This window comes from Ischnura elegans, chromosome 6 (assembly GCF_921293095.1).
Source record: "Ischnura elegans chromosome 6, ioIscEleg1.1, whole genome shotgun sequence".
Lineage (NCBI taxonomy): Eukaryota > Metazoa > Arthropoda > Insecta > Odonata > Coenagrionidae > Ischnura > Ischnura elegans.
Genome location: NC_060251.1, coordinates 2305552 through 2327491, shown reverse-complemented (window position 1 = coordinate 2327491; position 21940 = coordinate 2305552). Strand labels below are relative to the sequence as shown.

At 42.9% G+C, this 21940-nt stretch overlaps 1 protein-coding gene across 3 annotated transcripts in view; it reads right to left on the bottom strand.

The window, feature by feature from the left end:
- Positions 1-7879: 7879 nt before the first annotated feature.
- LOC124160236 (zinc finger protein 628-like) overlaps positions 7880-21940 on the bottom strand; it is a 170513-nt gene continuing 156452 nt past the window's right edge. For all 3 annotated transcript variants that reach the window (XM_046536049.1, XM_046536047.1, XM_046536048.1), the window contains 5 exons: positions 16027-16210; positions 13928-14605; positions 12941-13536; positions 11947-12382; positions 7880-10783 (listed from right to left, as the gene is read on the bottom strand). In XM_046536049.1, the coding sequence (XP_046392005.1) occupies positions 9860-10783; positions 11947-12382; positions 12941-13536; positions 13928-14605; positions 16027-16194 (2802 nt within the window). In that variant the 5' untranslated portion in view covers positions 16195-16210 and the 3' untranslated portion in view covers positions 7880-9859. The remainder of the gene's footprint in view (positions 10784-11946; positions 12383-12940; positions 13537-13927; positions 14606-16026; positions 16211-21940) is intronic.

The window sequence follows — 21940 nt, the reverse complement described above, 5'->3', positions numbered from 1 at the left end:
AAAACTGGAAGGCCTGTGTAGCGGAGACTATATTTGGGCATAAAAACAAAGCATGTTTACCAGATTTAAGCGTTCAGTAACATAGTATATCGATCAAATATCTTAGCAGTATCTTCAATTAAGTATTTAGGGCCAATAGAGACTATTTACTGTGCATAAAACGACGACTTTAAATAATTAAGTTCCAGAGAAAGTGAAGTATCCAACAGTGTCTCAGAGTCTCTAAGCCCCCGCGTCGCGGAGCCGGGACGTGAAGTGCGATAAAAAAGTTGCGCTAATTTCCGCAGCTGCAAACTTTTTTCCAAGATGTTTGCTTTATACTCTTAAGATATCTCTACTAAATACTCTCAGTAAAAATTGGAGAACTATTATTTCTCAAACTAAAGATAATGTCTACTTTATGTCAGGTTTTGCCATAAAAACGGAGCCGCCATTTTGCGACATTATACCACCTCGATATCAACCAAAATATTTAAAAATAATGTAAAATGTAGATAAAGCATCATATTACTGGAATATAATGTTTTTTACTGCATTAAAATCCTTCAAAAACTCTACGAGCAGCTTAACTTCTAAGTTTTTCGAAGAAAAATGAGATCGGGCGTGTTTTTGGAAATTTGGTCGTGTTTGGTCCTCTGTATCTTAGCCACGGATGAGATCTATGAAAAACGACTTATTGTTTCATGATCACCAATAATTAGTGAGCATACACCTAAAATTTCAAGTCTCTACCTCAAAAAACGCTATTTTGGAATTTTGTCCGGCTTTTTCCGATTTCGGACCACTGTGCGCCCGAGCACCTATAAGCAATCGCATAAACCGAATATGCGCCCGGCGCGATGCCACGGGATCTCACACTTGTAGAGCGGTGAATGCGAAAAGAGGATAGCTGTAGCGTTCGGAGGTTCATGTTTCTTACATATGTAGACAGGATTTTTATCCTTCTCGTTACAAAGGAATAGTTTTCTTTTAAAGTTCATTCATCTTTGGGTGTGCAATTGCTAACATGCGTATACGCACGCGCCGCCACTGCTTCGATGTCATAATCCCAGCTTGCCCGCCCTCGTTCATTTCCGCCATTTTGACTTCGCTCCTGACCGGTCCGAAAAGAAATTCTCGAAGCGAGCGTAGCGCCTATGGACGGTGATCCGGAGCACTTCCGTCTGTGGCGTCTGGTAGCGAAAGTAGCATTCATTGGACCAGGGGCGCAGCTAGGAATTAAAGCTAGGGGGGGGGGGGGGGTTTAGGCACAACTAATACTGGAGTGTCTGGGGGTGTGGAATACCCGCCAGGGTAAGCGGGAGGTGCGGGGGCTCTCCTTTAGAAAATTTTCAAATAAATGGTTCAGAATGGTGAGTTTTACGGCTTTCGGAGGGATATTTTATTAATATTTACACTATTTTGTAAGTAGTATTAACCCAATTAAGTAAAATTGATTTAACTTTAAAAAGTTTCTGAGCTCGGGGGGGTTTATCCTTCAAAATCCCCCCCTCGCTGCGCCACAGCATTGGACCGCAGCGTATGTTGCGTCGACGCGACGAGAGCTCCCGCTCCTTCAACTTTGCGCAAGTTTGCCCTCTGCGCAAGGAGACTGCATAGAGGAGGCCTAATTCCATCCCTTACAAGGCTGATTTCTGTTCTCGCCACTTCGGTGTCATTTTAATCGGTTTTCTAAAATGTCCACAGCGCGGTGATGAGTGCAATGCGATCCAATTTTTTTCCAATATTTTGGTGAATCATGTTTGTATTCGCGAGGAATAGCATTGAAGAGTCATGAATTTGATAAATAACATCATCATGAATGTAATTTTTGGTTAAAACACCGCTAATTATGCCTTATTTCCCCGTTAAAATCGGATCAATTTGTCCGTCGGCGACGCGAATGGCGACTTCTGTAAACCCATTGAAATGCACTATTATTAAAGTATTCTACCGATTACGGTAAGTTTCCATGGAGTGCTTTAGAAGAATTCTGGGAGCCTCCCCTTATATCATGCACTTCCCTCTTCAGTGCACAATAAAACCTACTACCTTTCAATCTATTTAAAAATCCTATTCTTTTCCTTCCCCTCCCTCGTTTACCTAGCATTCTTCCCTCTAACACTGTTTTCAACATCCCATCCCCGCTAAGTACTCGCTCCATCCATACCTTTCTGTCTCCTCTGTATCTCATCTAAAAGCTGTCTCTGCTCACCCACCATGTCCAGCACTTCGTCGCTCCTCCTCCTCTCCGTCCACTTCATCTTCTTCATTCTTCGCTACACCCACATCTCGAATGCCTCCAGTCTTCTCTCGTCCTCCTTCCTAAGTGTCCACGTTTCTGCACCGTAAAGCGCTACACTCCAGATCAGACTCTTCACTAACCTTTTCCTTAAACTCTTACATAGCGAACCTCCCAGAAGCTCCTTTCTGTTCATAAACGCCTCCTTTGCTAATGCGATTCTCTTCCTAATATCCTTATTACTGTATCCGTTTTCCTCTAACGTACTGCCTAAATAGTTGAACTGCTCAACCTGCTCAAGTTTTTCACCTCCCACTTATATCTTAAGTCTAACATTCCTCGCTCAAGATGCTTTACAAAACCGCATAACCTTGGTCTTCTTGTGATTAATCCTCATCCCATATTACTCGCAACGCTCGTCTAACGCATCCACTAGAGCCTGAAGCCCCCTCGCTGACTGGCTAATCAACGCCTGATCATCCGCGAATCTCACTGATTTGAACATCATTCCTCCCACTTTTACTACAGCTTGTAACTCATCCCACGCTTCCCTTACCATCTCTTCAGCGTACACGTTAAAGAGCAGCGGCGATAGAGGACAGCCTTAAGGATAAGCAATTGCTTCACTCCGCGGCCCATTCTTGCCCACTCAGATTCTCCGTCCGCTACCCTTACTTGCGCAGTCTGTGCCATATACAGATTACGAATCAGTCGCCTATCCCTCCAATCGACACCTATTTTCTTGAGAATATCCATTAGCTTTACCCAGTTCACTCTATCAAATGCAATTTCAAAATCCACAAAGCAGGCATACATGTTCTGGTTATATTCTAGGTTCCTCTCCATCAGGGACCTCAGTATCGCTATTGCGTCACGAGTTGACTTCCCTTTTCTAAAACCAAACTGATCATCGCCCAAATACTAGTTTTCCCTCGCCTCCATTCGTCTGTTCAATATCCTCAGCACCACTTTCGCCGCGTGAGATATTAGGCTGATAGTCCTATAGTCTCCGCATTCAACAGCTTTCTTCTTTTTCGGTAGCTGAATTAGAACCGTCATCACGAAATCTTCTGGCAAACACCCCTCCTCATAGATCCTTCGAACTAGCTCGAAAAACCTCTTCTTACCTTCCTTCCCTAGATTCTTTAGAAGCTCACACGGGATATTGTCCACGCCTACTGCTTTCCTGGCCTTCATATCACGAAGTGCTTTATCTATTTCCGAATCTAATATCCCCGGCCCAAGATTATCTTCCTCCACTTCACCTTCTTCCTCTAGAGTCACTCTCTCTGGTCTGTTCCTCCCTTCATAGAGATCCTCCACGTATTCCTTCCATCTAATCTGTACCTCTTCTCGCTCGGTTAGCATCCTTCCATCTTTAGCCTTAATTTTAGGCATGGTTTGCTCTCATTCGCCGCCCGATAGCGACTTAACTTTGGCATGTAACGCGCCTACCTCTCCTTCTTTCTGAAACTTTTCCATTTCCTCACACTGTCTTTTCCACCAAGCCTCCTTTCTCTCTTAGTTTCACGCGGTAATCGGTTATTAATTTGTCTAAACACTCTTTTGCCCTCTTCTGTGTTCACATTCTTCCACTTCCTCCTCTCCTCCATTTCCCTTATCATGTTCTCCGTTATCCACGGCTTCTTTATCCTTCTACTGTCAACGTAGCCAATGGACTTCCCAGCCGCTTGGACTATTCCAGTTTTAATATTATCCCATATTTCCTCAACAGTTTTTGTACTTTCAATCTCCCGGGTGCTATTTTCAGCAAGTTCCTGATATTCTCTCCTCATACTCCCCTTCAGAGCTTCTAAATTCCATTTCTTCGCCTTCCTAACTTTCATAAGTCTTTTGAATCTGACGTTGCATTTCATAAGTACTAAATTGTGGTCTGAGTCTGCATACGCTGCAGGGAAGGGGTGCGAGTTTTTCACACTATTCCTAAACCTCTACCTTACCATGATGTAGTCTATCTGATATCTCCCAATATCCCCAGGACTTTTCCATGTGTACCTTCACCCTTTGTGATGATTAAACCAAGTGTTTGTAAGGAATAACTTGTTTCTCCTTCAAAATTCTGCTGCTTCCTCTCCCCTGTCGTTCCGAATTCCTAATCCAAATTCTCCTATTTCGTTTCCATTCCTCCCTTCCCCGACTGAAGCGTTCCAGACCCCCATTACTACCAGATTTTTCTTACCTGGTGTGTCTCTAATTATTTCCTGGAGCTGTTCATACACCTCATATACTTCTTCTTCCCTATGATTGCTTGTTGGCATGTAAACTTGAACCACCACAAGGTTGGTGGGTCGTGCCTCAATTTCTACCTCAAGAATTCTATCGCTTACCTGCTCTATGCCTACCACACGCTTTCCCATCTTCCCGTTTAATACTAAAGCTACCCCTCGCTGACTTTCCTCCCCGCCACTATATGTAACCCTGTACCCATCACTCCAGTAGTCCCCACTATCATTCCACCTAACTTTGGATAGACCCAATATATCTATCTTCCCTTTCTGCTTTTCCCTTTTTATATTTTCTAGTTTACCCGCCCTCATCATTGTCCTCACATTCCACATCCCTACATTCATTGATGCCTTCTTCTTCTCTATGCTCTTGGTCTTCTTGTCCTGCTCCTGGGATGCTGCTGCTGGTAAAGATGATGATGATATGTCTCTGCAAGGATTTCCCATGATAAGGACCCTGAGGACCTTGCCGACCTCATTGCCACCTACGACATAGTGTGATCATGTTTTGCGTGGAGTATTAGATTGTGGTGGACTGTTCCAAAGACTCATTAGAGTATTAAATTAATCTTACGATAGGTACCTAATACACATTTGCACATTATGTATGCCACTACTATATGCTATTCAAGTGTTCTGTGGAAAGCAAAACCTGACCTAAGATCTTGGATTGTGGAGGCCCTCCTGTGATGTCCTTTCGAAATGAATTTTGTAGCCAGCCTCATGCCATGCATGTCCGGCAATTGTGGATCGGATTGAATGCTACTGCCTGTTGACCTGCACATGTTCCTCGTAACCATTCCTTGTCTCGTTTTTTTACCACTTAAGACTTCCCACAGGATGGATGCTTTCACGTATTTCTTGTGGGATGTTCTCCTCAGGTCCAGGCACAACATTTTGGGTTCTTGCCACACCATTTAATCTTGTGAGTACATCTATTTTTCTCGAGATTGTGGCAATTATTTTGTGGAGTGCCCGCGATTGTCAGGCATGCTTGATAAAGGTTTGTTCCATGCGTTTTTGTCAGTGGTATGGTGAATGGTAGTTCTAAATGTGTTCTGTCTATATTAAAATGCTAGTGATCGGGGGAGCATGTCAGCATTACCGAAAATATTGTTAATATCATAATAACTGTTGGAGTTGGAAATTGTATCTTGGTCTTGTCATGGCCATTCTCTTGTCGTGGCCTAGCTTCATCTCTAAATCGTCAATGAAAATGGTGAATGCTTGGAAGAGAGGTTGCAATATAGGTGTTTTGAGAGGAATAGTGGTGTAACATCACATTGAGGTAGCAGTTTGTGTTGGCCTTCCACCTTCTAATAAATGGCATATCCAAGTATGCCACTGCATTTCATATTAATCAGTGCGTCTACAAAGAGTGACTGACCTTCTTTCTCCAATTTCTTTGTGAATTAATGCTTTGTTGTTGCCTGTTCAGGGGTGCCAGGAACACACCCTCACTTCCTCTGCACAGTATGGCCTGATGATGAACATGCCATTGAAATTATGTAGCCTTAATTTTGATCTCTGGTCTTACCTGTTTAGAGTATCTGTCACGAAGATCTTCATAAAGGTTGACCTCGACAATGAGACTTCACAACACCATCCATGAATGCTTGGCTTCCTACGGGAGGGTCTTGGGTTATAATCTCGGGCGACGTCTTGGTACTCCCCTCAATCCAAAATCTACAAGGCACGAGTTAGCCCTGGGAGGAAAGCTGACACCGCTACCCTGAATGTATACATTCTTAACCTTATGGCTTAGAGTGTGAAAATTCCACAGAGGAAAAAAATCATTCACCTTGATTGGAATTTTGATCTCTTGTCATTCATATTTAGAGCATCCATCACAAAGTTCTCAATAAAGATCGACCTCGGCAATGAGATTTATAATTTTTCTCTGTGGAATTTTAGCACAATTTGTGCATTGGGGGTGACTCTGTGAGGTTGTCTCCATGTATAATCCCGGTATGCTTAAATTACTCAAGAGCAAACACCTCTTAGTGATCAAAGTTCGGGCTTTGCCCTCCAGCTGTGGTGCAGTGCCCACGACTTGGACTTCTAGCCGCATCATATGTTCAGCAGTCGAGACCATCTTGTCCGGCATAGCCCTCAAATTTCTACTCAGTTTCTTAACTGGCTAAAGCACTCGACCGGAAGTCAGGGAATCGGGGCTCGTATCCCGGTCAAGGCGTATGTTTTTTTTCCTCCGAGGGACATTCGCACAATTGTGCATTGTGGGTGACTCTAGAGTTTTCACCATGGCTACTCCCGGTATACTTAAAATCCCTAAAGTGCTTAGTTCAAAGTGAGCTCTACTCTCATCTATCCAAATCAACCTTTGGGTTTGTCAGGAATTAATGAGTGAGATGTGAATATTTAAACTTTTAAATGGAGTGATTGAGACAATAGAGAATTTTAAATATGGTTTACTGCACTTACTACTGACTCAAATCCTCATTGAATGTAAAAATACAGAGCATTTGAATAGAATTTGACGGAAAAATAATCGTGCATATGTGTGTGACTTATGGAAAAGTTCCAAATGTATATTTCACTCTGCCCGCATGTCCTTGCCTGCTGCTGAAAAATATTATTCCCCATGAAAACCTTATAACTTGCTGTATGAAGCGAATACTTCAAAATAGTTTAATCAAGATAAGATTTTTATGCACACATTATTTTATCTAAAAATTTAGTGCTTAAAATTATAATGAGTGAAATTGCTAAGAACAGTTTACCTGACGATACAACTTCTATAATACGGCTAAGGTAGAGCATGATCAGGTCATGTTTCAATCCCCAAAGAGGGAAGCAATGAAGAGTTGAAGGATTCAGAACTTTAATTCAAGTTTATGAGCATGAGATAAAATTAATGTAGATCCCGGCCAAGATAATCCTTTTTTTTAATGATTCCTTTCGTAACTACCCTTTCTTTGCACTCCATTTCATTTATTGACTAAGCAAGAGTCTTTGAGAGTAAACAAGATTTGAAGTCCATTCAACGCCAATGAAGTATAACATATGTTTGCGTACATAATTATGATTCCACCCTTTGATATACCAAAGAATGTAGTCGTGAATATTTGATCTTAAAACATACTAAGATTAACTTTATCGCCCCATTTTTTCAAATATGTGTATGGATGGGGGATTTACTTGCCAGCAGTAAAACAAGAATACATTTCAAATTCTGTATTAAAATATTCTTGCGGTGAGTTATTGGCCAGCATCTTAATGCAAGTGCGTAGGAACACTGTGAGATTAATAAGTAATAGTGAATTCCATGGTGGAATTTGTGGGAAAAAATTTAAATCCCTTGAAACATGAGCTTCAGAGATGAACAGTGGAAGAAGCCCTTAAAAATAGCTAACTTAGAAAAAGTCTCTGAACAATTAACAAAGCTCTTGAATTAAGAAAAAAAACCAGTTTTAATGTTTACTTTTTTCATTTTTATCATTTATACAACTAGCACAAATTAACAACAAAATGAGCAATATTCTGTAGAAACAACCAACTATTTACATTGAAAATATTATGCTCATTCACTCTTCGGTTTGAAAATTGATAATGGCTTACAATTAGTAAATATTTACACTCAACAATGCATCGGAAAAATGCAATGACTATCATCTGATTACATAGAAAAAAGGACGGATATATCATAAAACATAATCGAAAAATAGAAAAATTCTTGTCAACAATCCTTGAGCAATCTTTGAAGTAACCCGTTGTCCCGTGGTAAAATATTTCACCTCAATAAGTTTCACTATGCCATCAACTACATATATAAGTTGATATCAAGCTCCAAAAGCAAGTCAATTCCAGAGTTCCTGGAACACACTTTGGTTTTAAAATGCAATAGAAGTGTTGCTGGGATAATCATTTGAAGACCACAGTTACATTTTTCAGAGGCACACAATACAGGCTGTGACATAATAGAAGGGGGCGTAATCAACTTCATTATAGTCCACAGCAAATATGAGAAAGTTTATCCCAATATTAATAATGAAAGAATAAGTGGTCACTAACAGTTCCAAAAAATTAATGATTTGCTTTTGCTAGAATATTGTCATATTGGTTTCACAATATGTCCAATGCCTTTGATGGAATGTTAGCTGCTAAATTCTTAGAATCAATCAAAAATATGCTTTCCACTATATTTTGATCGTTGATGTAGTTAAATTTTCCATGGACGAACGAGGATAAAGCTCGGTGATGGATTTCTTGTTGCTTTAGCCATTGTCAGAGTTTTAATACATATGTCACCGGTATTCTTTAAAGTCTTTCTAGTGTGACTAAGACAGGTAAGTTTTAGCCATACTATGAGAATACTACTTAGCTGAGGACACAATTAAGTAAGGAGACTTTGCTGGAGAGAAGAGGAGGCTACCACTGATTGAAAGTCAACATTAGAAGACCACTCATTTGTACTTCTTCCATTGGATGGTGGCCTCACTCGGTGCAATATTTGCAGACTCAGCCAAATATTGTAGTTTGGTCATTCCATGTGGATTACGGCTACAAATGTAATCTAATGTTGGATAAAAATGTTAGACACTATTTTAATTCATTTTCCATTGAATTATACCGGTTATGTCTGTTCAGGATATGCTTTAGGATGTTCTCAGACTTCTGACGTTGTTGGCATTGGCGACTTTGTTGGTGAGTAATTGGGTGGCTAAGTGGTCCCTGGAAGCCACTGCTGTCATCCATATTTCACTAAAAGTGACGGTCCTTTACACTTTCAGCCATCACGTGTCATGGACCTCGAGCAAACGTATCCCTCTGCTGTTCAGGCAGTGTGGAGCATTTCCGGCCCTTTGGTGGCCCTTTGGAAGCCAGGGCCTGGTACAGTTACGCTTGGTTTAATGCTGCAGGCGTAGGCCGCAAGAGGCTTTGCAGGGAAATTTCTGACAGCAACAGTTGTCTTCAGAGCTCCATGTAGGAAGAGAAGCGCTGCACCTTACATATTCAACCATCACCCCTCCACTGCCATCTGCCGCCTTGTTCAGCTGCCCCACTGAAGAGATTGGCAGGGACACAGCCGAGAGACTGGCCTGACTATCTGAGGCAGTCATCACGCAGGTTGCAGCCATAGATCTGCACCCAGTCAGGCCCTGATCCTCGGTGCTCCTCTTTGGGTGTGTCCTTGTGTTGCTGGACCTGTTTAGGCACAGGCCTCCCTTGAAAGACAACTACAGTTCTCAAGTGATTTATGTCGGTGATTTCCACCAAAAATACTATACTGACAGTCAATTGATGTGCGCATCTTCAGCATATAACACTTTGCTGGGCTCTTTCCGCATTAGCCAGTGGGGTTGGCCAAAAGAGACAGCTAACTTTTTCAAATCGTTTGACCAGTGATTTAGCCTGGTCAATCCCACATATACTATGGTAGTGGTGGGTCTCTAGCTGCGGACGTCGTTGGCGCAGGAGATTTTGTGGGGGAGTTTCTGGGAGCCGCTGCTGTCATTAGAGCTTGACTAAAGGATACAGCCGGCACGATTGGTTGCCTTGCACTCTCAGCCCTAGCCTGACCAGGACTTTCTGTTTGCCCGTTGCTCTGCTCGCCGGCTGAAGTGTGCTCGGGTCGTTCGAGGCTGATGGGCGGCAGGGAGGCGGAGAGGCTTCCCTGGCTGTCTGAAGCCGCCGCCATCTCAGGGGTGGCGGCCGCGGATCCGCCCGGCCCCCCTTCTGCCGTGCACTTCTTCGCGTGCGTCCGCATGTTGCTGGACTGGCTGAACCGCAGGCCGCACTTTTCGCACGCGTACGGCTTGACGCCCGTGTGGAAGTTCATGTGCGTCTTGAGGTGGTGTTTCTTGGTGAAGGCTTTGCCGCAGAGGTCGCACGAGTGCGGCTTCTCGCCCGAGTGGAGCCTCGCGTGGAGCGCCATGTTGCTGCGATCCGCGAACGCCTTGCCGCACTGCGCGCACCGGAACGGGCGCTCCCCGGTGTGGGTGCGGGCGTGCTGCCGCAGCAGCATCTTGCGGCCGAAGCGCTTGCCGCACTCGCCGCACGCGTGCGGCTTCTCGCCCGTGTGGATGCGGACGTGCATGTTGTAGGCGACGCGCTGGTTGAAGCGCTTCTCGCAGTGCTCGCACGCGTACTCCTTGCGGTTGCGGTGGATTTTGAGGTGGGAGCTCAGGTAGCCGCGGTCGTTGAACTGCTTGCCGCACTCCGGACACGTGCACGCGAACTCGCGCGTGCCTTCGTGCACGGAGCGGTGGTACTTGAAGTTGCGCAGTTGGCTAAACTGCTTTCCACAGTCTTCGCAGCGGAACGGCTTCTCTCCCGTGTGCGTGCGGTGGTGGACCTGCGAGAGACGACGGAAAAAAGAGAGAGACGGATAATTGAGAAATTCTGGAAAATAAAGATGCTCATTGGTTGAATGCCAATACTTGGCGTGCAAACAATCGCTATATTTGCAAACTCTGATACTAAAAGTCACTACTCCAATTTTTTGACAAAAAAATAAATTTAGCCTTCTAAGTTACTCCTAAAATAAATATTCAAATCCACGAATGCCTTCACTTATTTAACGACATTGAAAAAAATTTGCTCTGAATTAAAATTATTAAAATTGATATTCATGCTCAGCTATGTCTCACTCGTTAATGATGCCTTCTGCTAATAATTCTGCTGATGGTAATTTATTTTTTCTTGAGTAGACGGCATTTTAGGAAATCCATAACATATTATTTGCACTTTTACAGCTGCATGTGTAATCTTTTCTACCCTAGTTTTAACAAAAGACTCAAGCATATTAAAATAATTGTCGAAATGCCTGGAAGAATAAATAAATTGGTGAAAATTATTCACTCGAGTAAGTGAAATCGCAGAGCCTGAAACAGAAAAATCTAAAATAGAATTAAATATATTATTATGCCCAATGTTTTGTTTCTATTTTTCTTATGTAAAGGTTTATGCTGAGTATCATTTCGTAGAGAGTCTATAAATGCGCTTACATGAATTTACAGTGCGCCTTTTAAAGTAGTAGTGACGAATTAAAATAATGGTGGTAATCAAATGAATTAATATGCAAAAATTTGGGTCTTCTTTTTACATGCTCCTACGTTATCAAAAAATCTCGAATCTCCACTTACGATAAGTACCACAAACTTCGTTTAAATGCATCGAGAAATGATTCAATGGAGAACTGAAGCTGCTGAAGTATTTGCAGAGCTCTCTCGAAAACCTTTTATGTACTGATTAAATTGTTAAAACTTTCGCGATCCATATATGCCTATTAATAAATCTTTTGGATTAAGGCGCGTATTATGGCTTAAAAATCAACATCTTTTCCCCTCTGCCGGGGACGTATTCGGGGTTAATTAACACATTAGGTCAATTAACACATAACACAATTAACACATCTGAAGAGGTCCCCGGGAAGACGCGTTAACTTTTAAGCCACGAGACGCGGGGCAACCCAAAAGTTTTATGAATGGTCTTCCGGGCGGTGTAAGCAGCGCTCACCTTGAGGGAAGCCCTGGACACGAAGGCCTTGTTGCAGACGGGACAGACGTGTGGTCGGGCTCCGTCGTGCAGCCGCTGGTGCACACTCCAGTGGCCGCGCTGAGTGAAGCTCTTGCCGCAGAGATCACAGTGGAAGGGCTTTTCACCCGTGTGAGTCCGTCGGTGTTGTTCCAGCAGCTGACGACGTCCGAACGACTTGCCGCAGGTCTCGCAAGTGTGTGGTCCGCCGCTCCCCGTGGGTGATTTGGCGGAGGGCGGGGGGACCTGCGCACTGCTACCGGGCGAGGACGGAGGAACCACCGCGAGGGATGGCAGCGCAGACGGCTGTAAAGGCTGCTGCGGCGATTCATTTCGGGCGTTGAAATCACCAACGTCACCCGTTGAAGTCTCCGGCGCGGATTGGGGCGGGGATACGATGATCATCGGCGCTTGGAACCTTTTAATCATGCAAGAAATAAGTGCAATTTTATTATTTTACAGAAACCGATGCATAGGTACGAATGTTAAAATGAATTAATATGAGCTAACTCATACGGAATTCCTATGGAGTTGTTAAAGAAAAATGTCGGGCAACGATATCAATCCAAAAAAGTCTCCATCAGATCCTATTATATTATTTGCCAGTCATCGATGCATAACACACAGGCAAGCATTATTTTATATGAGCCATTTCATAAAGAATTCCTTCTAGGAGTTAAGTGGGATGGGCTAAGAATTAGGATGGTCTAAAAATTATAGGATGGTCTTAAAGAAAATTGAAGCCTCAGCCTTTTTATGAAGAGTAACACCATGACCACGGGCGTCACAAGCTTGTGTTAATTTATATGGTATTCAATGAGTAGATAAGCTTTTTCTTCAGATCAAATGAATAGTAACTCTGAGAAGACACATCGTACATAAATTTGATACCAAGGAATTTGGAATTGTAGTGAATTTGCATACATCTCAGCGTTAACGACTCAACTTTGAGGAGCCATCGTGAACAAATACTTACGGTATCGACGGCTGAAACGCAGACTTCTTCGACAGTCTGATCACCGACTGCTCCATGGTGGGAGTCGAGGACTCCCCGGGCCACGGAGGTCTAGAAGGAGATGCCGAACCCATGGGAGAGTCCGGCACTATCAACGAGTCCTCCGCCTTGTTCTCCGCTGAAGGCTGGCCGATCTGCCGGTCGCCGCTCTGGGAATCGTCGGTGTTGGCTCCAGCGGACTGCAGGGATCTGTAGAAGTCCCGGAGTCGGCGCTGCTTGAGGGTGAATCGGGAGGGGGAGGCGGGGGGCGAGTGCTGGGTAGTCGGTGTTGAGGGAGTGGGTGCGGGTGGTGCGGGGTTGGGGGAGAGGGTGCGGAGGTCCGGGGACGCGGAAGGCAAAGGTGCGTTGCCCTCGGCCGGGGTCGCGTGGCTCTTTCCTCCGGGGACGACCGATAGGAGGGAGGGGGTTCGCGGGGACGCCAGGGACGGGGACGTGGGGGCCCAGGAGTAGGCGGAGGAGCACACGGACGAGGTGGAGGACGGGGAGGAACAGAAAGGCGAAGGGCAGAAGAAAGGCTTCCTCGGATCAGGCGATATCCCCGGAACAGACAGCAAATCCTGAAAAGGAAGAAAGATAATCAGTCCAACGGATTCAGGCGTTATGTAGAGGAGGTTCGACATATTGAAATGAAAGGTAGTTGCTCTTTTCCACTTTAATATGCTGCGTACAGTAAATGTGATCTGCTCATGTACTACACTGTCTTGTACCAGATGATGGCTCCGTGAGCCGAAACGCATCGTATGCATTTAATCATTGTGGGAAAGTGCAACTATCTTTCATTTCAGGAGATAGAAAGATTCTTCCCAGGAATATGAACCGGGACTGTCCCGGTCAAACCCGGGACGTATGTCCAATTCAAATATGGTGTGATTTAGGATTGCGCGTAACCCCCCGCAAAGGAAACTCGGCACAGAAATGGTTCTCGCGAGTAGCACTACTCCCACTTACCCTGCTGGAGGCTTGACAGACCACGGGCTCCACCCTCGGGATGGACGGCGGTGGCGTTGGAGGTCTGACGGGAGCTATCACCGTGGTAGGCCGCCATGGCGCTGGGCCGCCTTCCATTCTCTGACTCCACGGAGACTTGACGACATCCGCGGGCCGGCCCGGCGGTACCGGACCGGGTCTTCCCGGGACCGGCAGCAAACCGTCTCGGAAAGCGTGTCCCCACGAGTCCTCGCTCGGGTACAGCGACTGCTGGGATGCGCACGGCGACCTCACCGGTGCTCCGGTCGAGCAGTTCCGCCTTCGCTTGGGGCCGTTCTCGTAGCTCACCGATGCGTTTTCCGCCTCCGTCTTGACGCCAGAGGATTTGGAGAGGTCGTGCGGTTGCATGGGTTCCGGTGCCGCGAGGGGCCGCCTCGCTTGCGGCTGGGGGCTTTCCGTCTTGTCCGCCGTCTGCGGTTCGAGGTGGAAGGGAAGTTCCTCGGTGAGCGCGCGCTCCGCCCCCGGCATGAGCACGCTGATCTGCAGGGCGTGAGCGGCGCGCAAGAAGGCACGCAGACAGCGCCTGGGAAGGCTCGCCGACCCGGAGTACATGAACCTGAGCAGGGATCTCATTTCTTCGGCCCCAATGTCATGGAGGATTATGGTCGCGTGCTCTCCTGGGTTGTCCACGAGGACTTGCTGAAAAACGAAGGAAAACGATCGTTGATGCGAGAATAAGAAATAAGGAAGTGTTAAGAAGAGCGGGAGAAAAGGGAATTTCCATCGGAACCTTGAAGAGAGGACGGGAGCACTTAGTTGGCGAATTGTTGAGGCATGGCGGCCCAATGGAAACAATCGTAGACGGACAGGTGGAAGGGAAGAAAGGCAAGGGTTGGCCCCGAATGAGTTTCATGGCCCACGTTATAAAGAACGTTCAAGGGTAGAAATAAGTTGCTATGAAAAGGCTAGCGGATAGGAGAGAAGAATGGAGAGCTGCGTCAAATCAATCTTAGGATTGAAGACTAATGATGATGATGAATATTAATGTCTTGGATTCATTCAGCAAGTTCCCGAGAGCGGAAATGTGGTCATTTCATTTAAAGTTATCTTTTTAGTTTTAACACTGAATGTGCTATCGTAAAATATACCGATAAAATTATCAGTTGAAGACGATATGCAACTTTTTAGTGTCTTGTTAAAGTTCTAAGGTTAAAAGCATGTTTTACGGTAATATTTCACTACAATAGCTGAATGAAGTTTGCTTTCAAAATTGGTGATTTTTTCTGACTTGTTCATTGCGTATTTGAACAAGTTTATCATCGGGAGTCTCGCTTGCTTGAACCTGGCCCCTCCAGAATATTGAGTGCCGGTCGACCGTGACTCCCTTCAAGCCAGCGGCATAATCTCCACGTCACTTGTGCCTGAATAATTCATAGGCACTCCAATTGAGATCAAAGGAAATGTCTCCCTGGCCACGAAGCGATGCCGGAACAACGTCATTCATTCCACAGGACCATCCGACACGATTGATTGAAGGCATTGCGATGATTTTATTATCCCTATGTCCCTCTTAATACTGGAAATTATTTTTGATTAATTTATAAACGAAAGTTATTATTTTGGCTTACGCAATACAAAGCGTGCTTACATTTCCCTTCCGATGAAAAAGAGGAAACTTCATCAAACGAGCGCATACTCGCCGTATTTAAGGTTTTACCCACACGTCATTATCATTAAATTTGATGCCAAAATTATGTAAAAAAAATTATTACTTGAAGGATGATCTTATGTCCACTCAATTCTAGATTCTAGCAAATAGAAATTCTCTGATTTTGTGCTGGGTTTTAGGATGATTGACTTCAATTTGGGAGGTTGAATTTACTTCGAGCCATACTCGAAACCAGAAATCAAATACATTTTGGACGTACATAGATTTTTACACCCTTGGAAGGCAACCGCAGAACTTGACTTCAACCAAGCAATTTTACTGTGTTTCTTACACTGGCATGCACGTGAATCGTCGAGTAATTTGAATAGTCGCTGGAATCGAGTGACGAGAATTTTACCAGGTTTTAAATTCTAACCTTGGGTCAAGTGGCATTCGCTTTGTCGTTCGTTACCTGTAGGTAAGGGCTGCAAGCGGAGAGGACGACTCGGTGCGCTTTGAGCTTCTGTCCTTCACAGCACAACGTCACGTCCACGAAAGTCTCCGTCGCCTGCAGTTCCTCCAGGAATTTGAGGACGCCCTCCTGGTGGTGTTTCCACTGCACGTGCAAGTGGTTCTCCATGTCTCCTCCAGTTTGCCTGGGAACAAATAAGAGGTGAAAATAGCATTAAAATCAATGGGTAATTTCAAAACAACTACCATTAATACTGCACACGTGTATACAATACACGATTACCTTTAAAATGCATCGTGTTGCGACACGGAAATAAAATAATGCGGAGGAATCTTCCGTGCGAAAAAATGGAAAAAAAATCAGATACCGCATGTGTACAAAAATAATTTCATCGAAAAGCAATAAAATATTTAGTGAGAATCATGAAAATAATCGAGAAATGCAGGCTGATGCTAAAAAAAGCAGACAGAAATTATGAAGAAATGAGTACCGCAGATGCGACTCGATCTTGAAACCTTAGTATGAGAGTAGAGCACCGTAATCACGGGACCATGATAACATATTTTCATTTGTAGATGAGCATCGACACCTGCCGATCCTCGCGCCACTCGTGAAAAAATGTTTGAGTGCGCTTTTAAGGCGCGGGGACCAGGTTCACATTAGGACTGCACTTGTTACCTAAAGGGGCCTGTTAAAGTTAACATTATGGGAACTCTGTCGAGGAGGACCGAGTTCGTTCCGTAGAAGCAAGGTTTTTGCTGCCACTTATGGCGCATCTTAATCGGTTTTCAAAAATGACCGCAGGACGGCAAAGAGTATTTGAAATAGAGTAGGTACTCGTACTCACTAGGAAATAATGAATTAGAATAGATCACATCATCACTGTGCTACACAAATGATTTTTCACGTAATCACGAATATCAATGTCGTTTAAAAGCCCAAATTTATTTTCTCAAAAGTTTATTCTACTGTCTAATTGGGATCTCTTTACCGTCAGCGCCGCGAGTGGCGACTTTTGTAAACCGATCAAGAAGGCGCGGTGGGTGACAACATATTTAACGCTCAATTTTAATATTATTTTTATTGTTAAATTTATTATTTAAACCCCTGTCTACTAATACACTTTGAAACTGTCCTTTTATTTTTGGATTTAATACAAAAATTAGGGATTTTAAATTAAGAGTTGAGTTTAAAATGAAGAACTATTCTAACTGATAAATGGAATAATTAATATAAAAATGACAGTTGGATATTGAAAAAGACACTGAATAGAAATAGCTAGCGAATGCTAATAATCTATCGTGCTAATCGAGCATGATAGATCTTCGTCGATGATAATTCGTTAGGGTGAACTCATTGTTAGTGATATAGAGGAGATAATATCAATGCTACACATTTATATCGAAGTGCATGAGAAAGTATTCTATGCCTTAGTGGAGGTGGAGTATATTGATGGGCAATTTTTTTTTAAGTTATCTGCTCTCTGGGCTTGTGAAATACCGAGTCTGTGTTTAGGCATGGACGTAGCTTGCACTAAAGGGTGTTTATCCTAATTTTAGAATAGTCTTCACTCCTCAAATTCCCTTAAAAATCGTAGAAAAATATGTTTAAAAAATTTCACCCTATTTTAACTCTCAACTGCTGTCGCTTGGCAATATTAAGCATAAGTTTTTCCAGTTTTATTTTCTAATTACCTCCAAACTCCAATTTCTGACTGTGTTGAATTAAGTAGTGTTCTAAAATACAGAGAATCACTGAATTTTAGAAAATTCATATATGCTCCTTATATACCATCAATGAGAGAGGCTTTCTTTCCTTGAATCAATTCAAAAGACAAAACACAAGTTATTAAATTAAATTTAGATTAAAAATCCAATCCTCGGCAACCGATTCTGAGAAAGAAATACAAGCACCAAACTACTAAATGGTCCTTTTTTGTGATTCCACCGACCTTAAAGGTCTTCAGGTGAAAGCAAGTCTTTTTGATGTCTTATGCAGGACATTAGAAATTGAGCGTCCCACATTCGGCACGACAAAATGAACGCAAAGAATAAAAAAGGAAACGCGTTGCAACATTTTCAAATTAGGATCCAAATGTTATTTCCTCGGATTGCACGCGGCGCAAAAACATGCTGGCACGAGACAATCCGTGAACTTAAAAGAGGAGTTTGAAAAAGGCCTCACAGAAGCACTTTTTTAAAATGATTAGTGAAACTTAATGAATCCCAAATCCAATACCTTGTTTTTCTTGCAAAATTATTCTCGATTGGCTAAAAATGGGACCTTGCGTAAAAAAATATTCGCTTATCCGCCGAAATTATTAGCGCTGAAACACTCCGTGACCCCTTTCGTGAGAATATTCTTATTTTTTCTCCCAAAATACCCTTTTCGGATTCTACTAGTATGAAAGATGTCGGACATGACATCTGAACGCTGAAAACGTTGCTTTTCAACCTTTCTATTTTCACCTTAAGTTTTTATGAACAACGTCAAGACGTCATAATGAGAGCATTATCGTCCTCGGAGGCTTGCGTGTTGTTCCTCTGGGAGACAAAAGTGCGAGATTGGGGAAGAGAATTCTTCGCAAAGGTGGATGCCGTGCGATCGAAATGCTTGATTTCCTGAACTGAGGGCTGAAAATTCCGTCGAGCGAAGTGAACAACACACGGGCGGAAGAGGGCGCTTCGGCGACCAGGCAATTACGGACACGAATAGGGAACGCTATAATTCTCGAGGCATCAAAGCGTTTTGGCCGGAATTGCCCTGGAAGACAGCGACCAGTCAGGAAACACCAGCGTCCGAATATAAAGGGACGAGTTTTTCGAGAGAATCCGATGCTGTGACGTCAAATGACGATGGCGAGAATGGACGCCCATATGCACGCGATACCACGATCGCCATAAGTAGGGAATGATATTTTTGGCATAAGGGCCCTTTTCTACGATTTTTCAAGTATATTTCCTTTCCTCAGGTGAACAGTAAACTTGCGCACGGTAGCCATGGGTAAATTTTGTCGCGAATAGCTTCAAAAAAATAGGACGATCGCGATATATGGATACGGACACATTCGTACTTCAGGCTCTTTTTTCACTTCTGAATCGTATTTTCAGCACAGAGCGAATGCTATGATAGGCGAATAATTATGAATAGATAGTTATATGATGGGGTATCTTATAATAATATATATCTGGATAATATATCTGAGCAGATATTTTTGGAAAAGTGGAATGATCATGATATTTAGATTATGAATAACACGTTCGCATTTTGAGCTGTTTTTTTCCAGTTCTGAACCATAGTTTCAAAACAAAGATAGCAATTCTAGGCGAAAAGGAAGGAAAGTCAAAACGGCTTTTTAGTTACTCTACAAATTAGTTAATTAACTTGATATAGGCCAAATTCTGCGAAAATTCCTCAGAGAAAACCATTCACCTCGACCAGAACATGATCACGGATCCTCCAATTTTTGGTCGATTGCTTTAGCCAGTTAAGCTACCGAGGCGTCATTTCCCTCAGTGGAAATTTGTGGACTATACCGATGACACGATTTACATGAACACACCGAGTACTTGGAGATCTCAGGTGCTCGGAAAATATGATAAGCATTAATTATATTAGGAGTGAATACTATGGCGGTAGCAGGTAAAATAGTCTGAAGGAGTTTTTTTTCTTATTTGGAGGAGATCACTCATACGACTATATCGTCCGAACTTTTCGGGAAGATTTGAACCCTTTTTCACTGTGGTCTTCGTTAATTGCAATAATTTATTTATAACTAACGGGTAACCCCATTTATGAGTGATACACTAATGTACAGAGTACATAAAAATAGGAGTATAATAAAATAAATAAAAATAGCCAGACGAAGACACGATGTAAGGAGTCAGGCTAAGTAAGTTGCCTACTCTTAAGACTTCTCGACGAATCACAGAAGATAACGCCACCTGGATTGTTTTCTAGAAAGTCATTATCATAATACAAAGCATATCGCCCCGTTAAGAACTTCGAACCGTGTGACGTCCACCCATGTGGACTTAAATGGAAAAAGTGGAGTGTGTCTAGTTGCACGGGTAAAGGCACATAAATGTTTATTAAGTATCAGAGATAACTATTGCCTTCTCAATCCCGCCTGTGAATTTCATGGTGTTACAAAAATTCACTTAACAATGAGAGTTTTACCTGGAGCTGTTGATTAAGTTAACTAAGACGAAATTTATATCGAGGAAATTAATTCACTTATGGTAAACAAAGACATCGTACTGCCCACTACTTTTTTTTAACAGCTTACAACACGTTATTGCTACACAATCATATTCAGGTACTCAGGTACATCAGGTCAGGTAAACAGTAATAGCACCTGATGATGATCATGTAGCAATGGAAACAATTGTTGCAAGCTGTTAAAATACAATAATTGGGCCGTACTACATCTTTGTTTATCATTCGATATGTTATTCCACGATATCTCTCCGCAAAAAGTTAACTTAATTTACTAATGCCCAGAAATGTTTTTTATTTTCTCCAATTTTATATGAATCAAATGCCATTGTTTAAAATTTGTCGGTGTATTATTTTTCCGAACAAGATATATTAATGTTAGACAATTTTTTATCAGCGTTAATGAGAAAAAATAGCAATGTAATTTTGTTAATGATTGGCGTTTCCTGCAAAGTCCTTAAGAGTTTAAATTATTATTATCAGATGCATTTTAAAAAGATGAAGTGAAGTTGAATAATGAGCTAAGGAAACCAAATGCGTGCTCGGTCAACGAAACTTATGTTTAAAATGCATCTCTTCGCGCTATCGGAAGTCGGTTGAATGACCCTCTAGGGAAACGGGACACATGTCATCAAACTGCTTTGAATCCAAGCTTCGTTTCCTGTTTCAGCATTTTTGGGAATTTTATTCGTAATTGACGTCGTCTTGATGGTGTTAGAAATTTTCTTTTTAACTTTCGTAGAAGAGGAAATTCTTTTTGTCTTCCCAATAGCGTCATCCCTTTAGGATGCAAAACGCATGAATTTAGCATGTGAAAAAGCAAAACCTGGGTCAAATAAATATTGAAGTATTCAGGGTGCTTTAGGAGGATTCTGCAACACTTCGGGGGGTGGTAGGGGACACAATTTTAAGAATTGCTTGTTCGATAAACGTGGGGTCGCAACTCCTTAGTTACTGAGCTATGGCAAACGTATTTTTGATGTACTTTGCAGTTACCATGGAAACGGCCTTTCTTTGGTGTCTGGTAGCGCTGCGCGAGATTCTCGACCGCCCGAGACCACCTCGGCCATCGAGACGAGACTCTCGGAGCGGCGAGAGTCTCGCCTGGGCCTTGACGAGACTCGATCCATCAAGACCTCTCGACACCCATCGAGAATCTCGGGAAAGGCGAGAATCTCAAATGAGGATCACCATCAGTCGACAATAGAGTTTACAATGGCATCATTTACAAATTTGTTAACCAAATAATAATGTTTCGTTCGATGACTTTCCTTGTGCATCCATTTTAATAGTGCGCCGTCAAGTTGTAAGGAGAGCCTCACAGGTGGCCTTCCAATAACATTTAAATAGACTCTAAACGAATTATAATTGACGAAATTGATAGCGGAAGGGCTAAGGAAGTTGCCTCAACAGAATTATTTCTCCCGCTCCATAAAATAATCGCTTATGGCTGAAAAGAGAAAAAGTTACCACGCCGATCTGTGGTTTAAAAAATTAAATAACCACGAACATTTTTTAAGGAAATTCGGAAAAGTTAGAAAGGCACGTCCATCGAAAGTATCAAATGTATTACAAAAATGAAATTTAAATCAGCGTATTAAAATTATAAACCATCAACTCTCCCGGGCTAAGGGGAGACTCTCGCATTCAGCGGAAAAAATTGTAAGCCATTAAAACTAGATTGGAACAGCAAAGG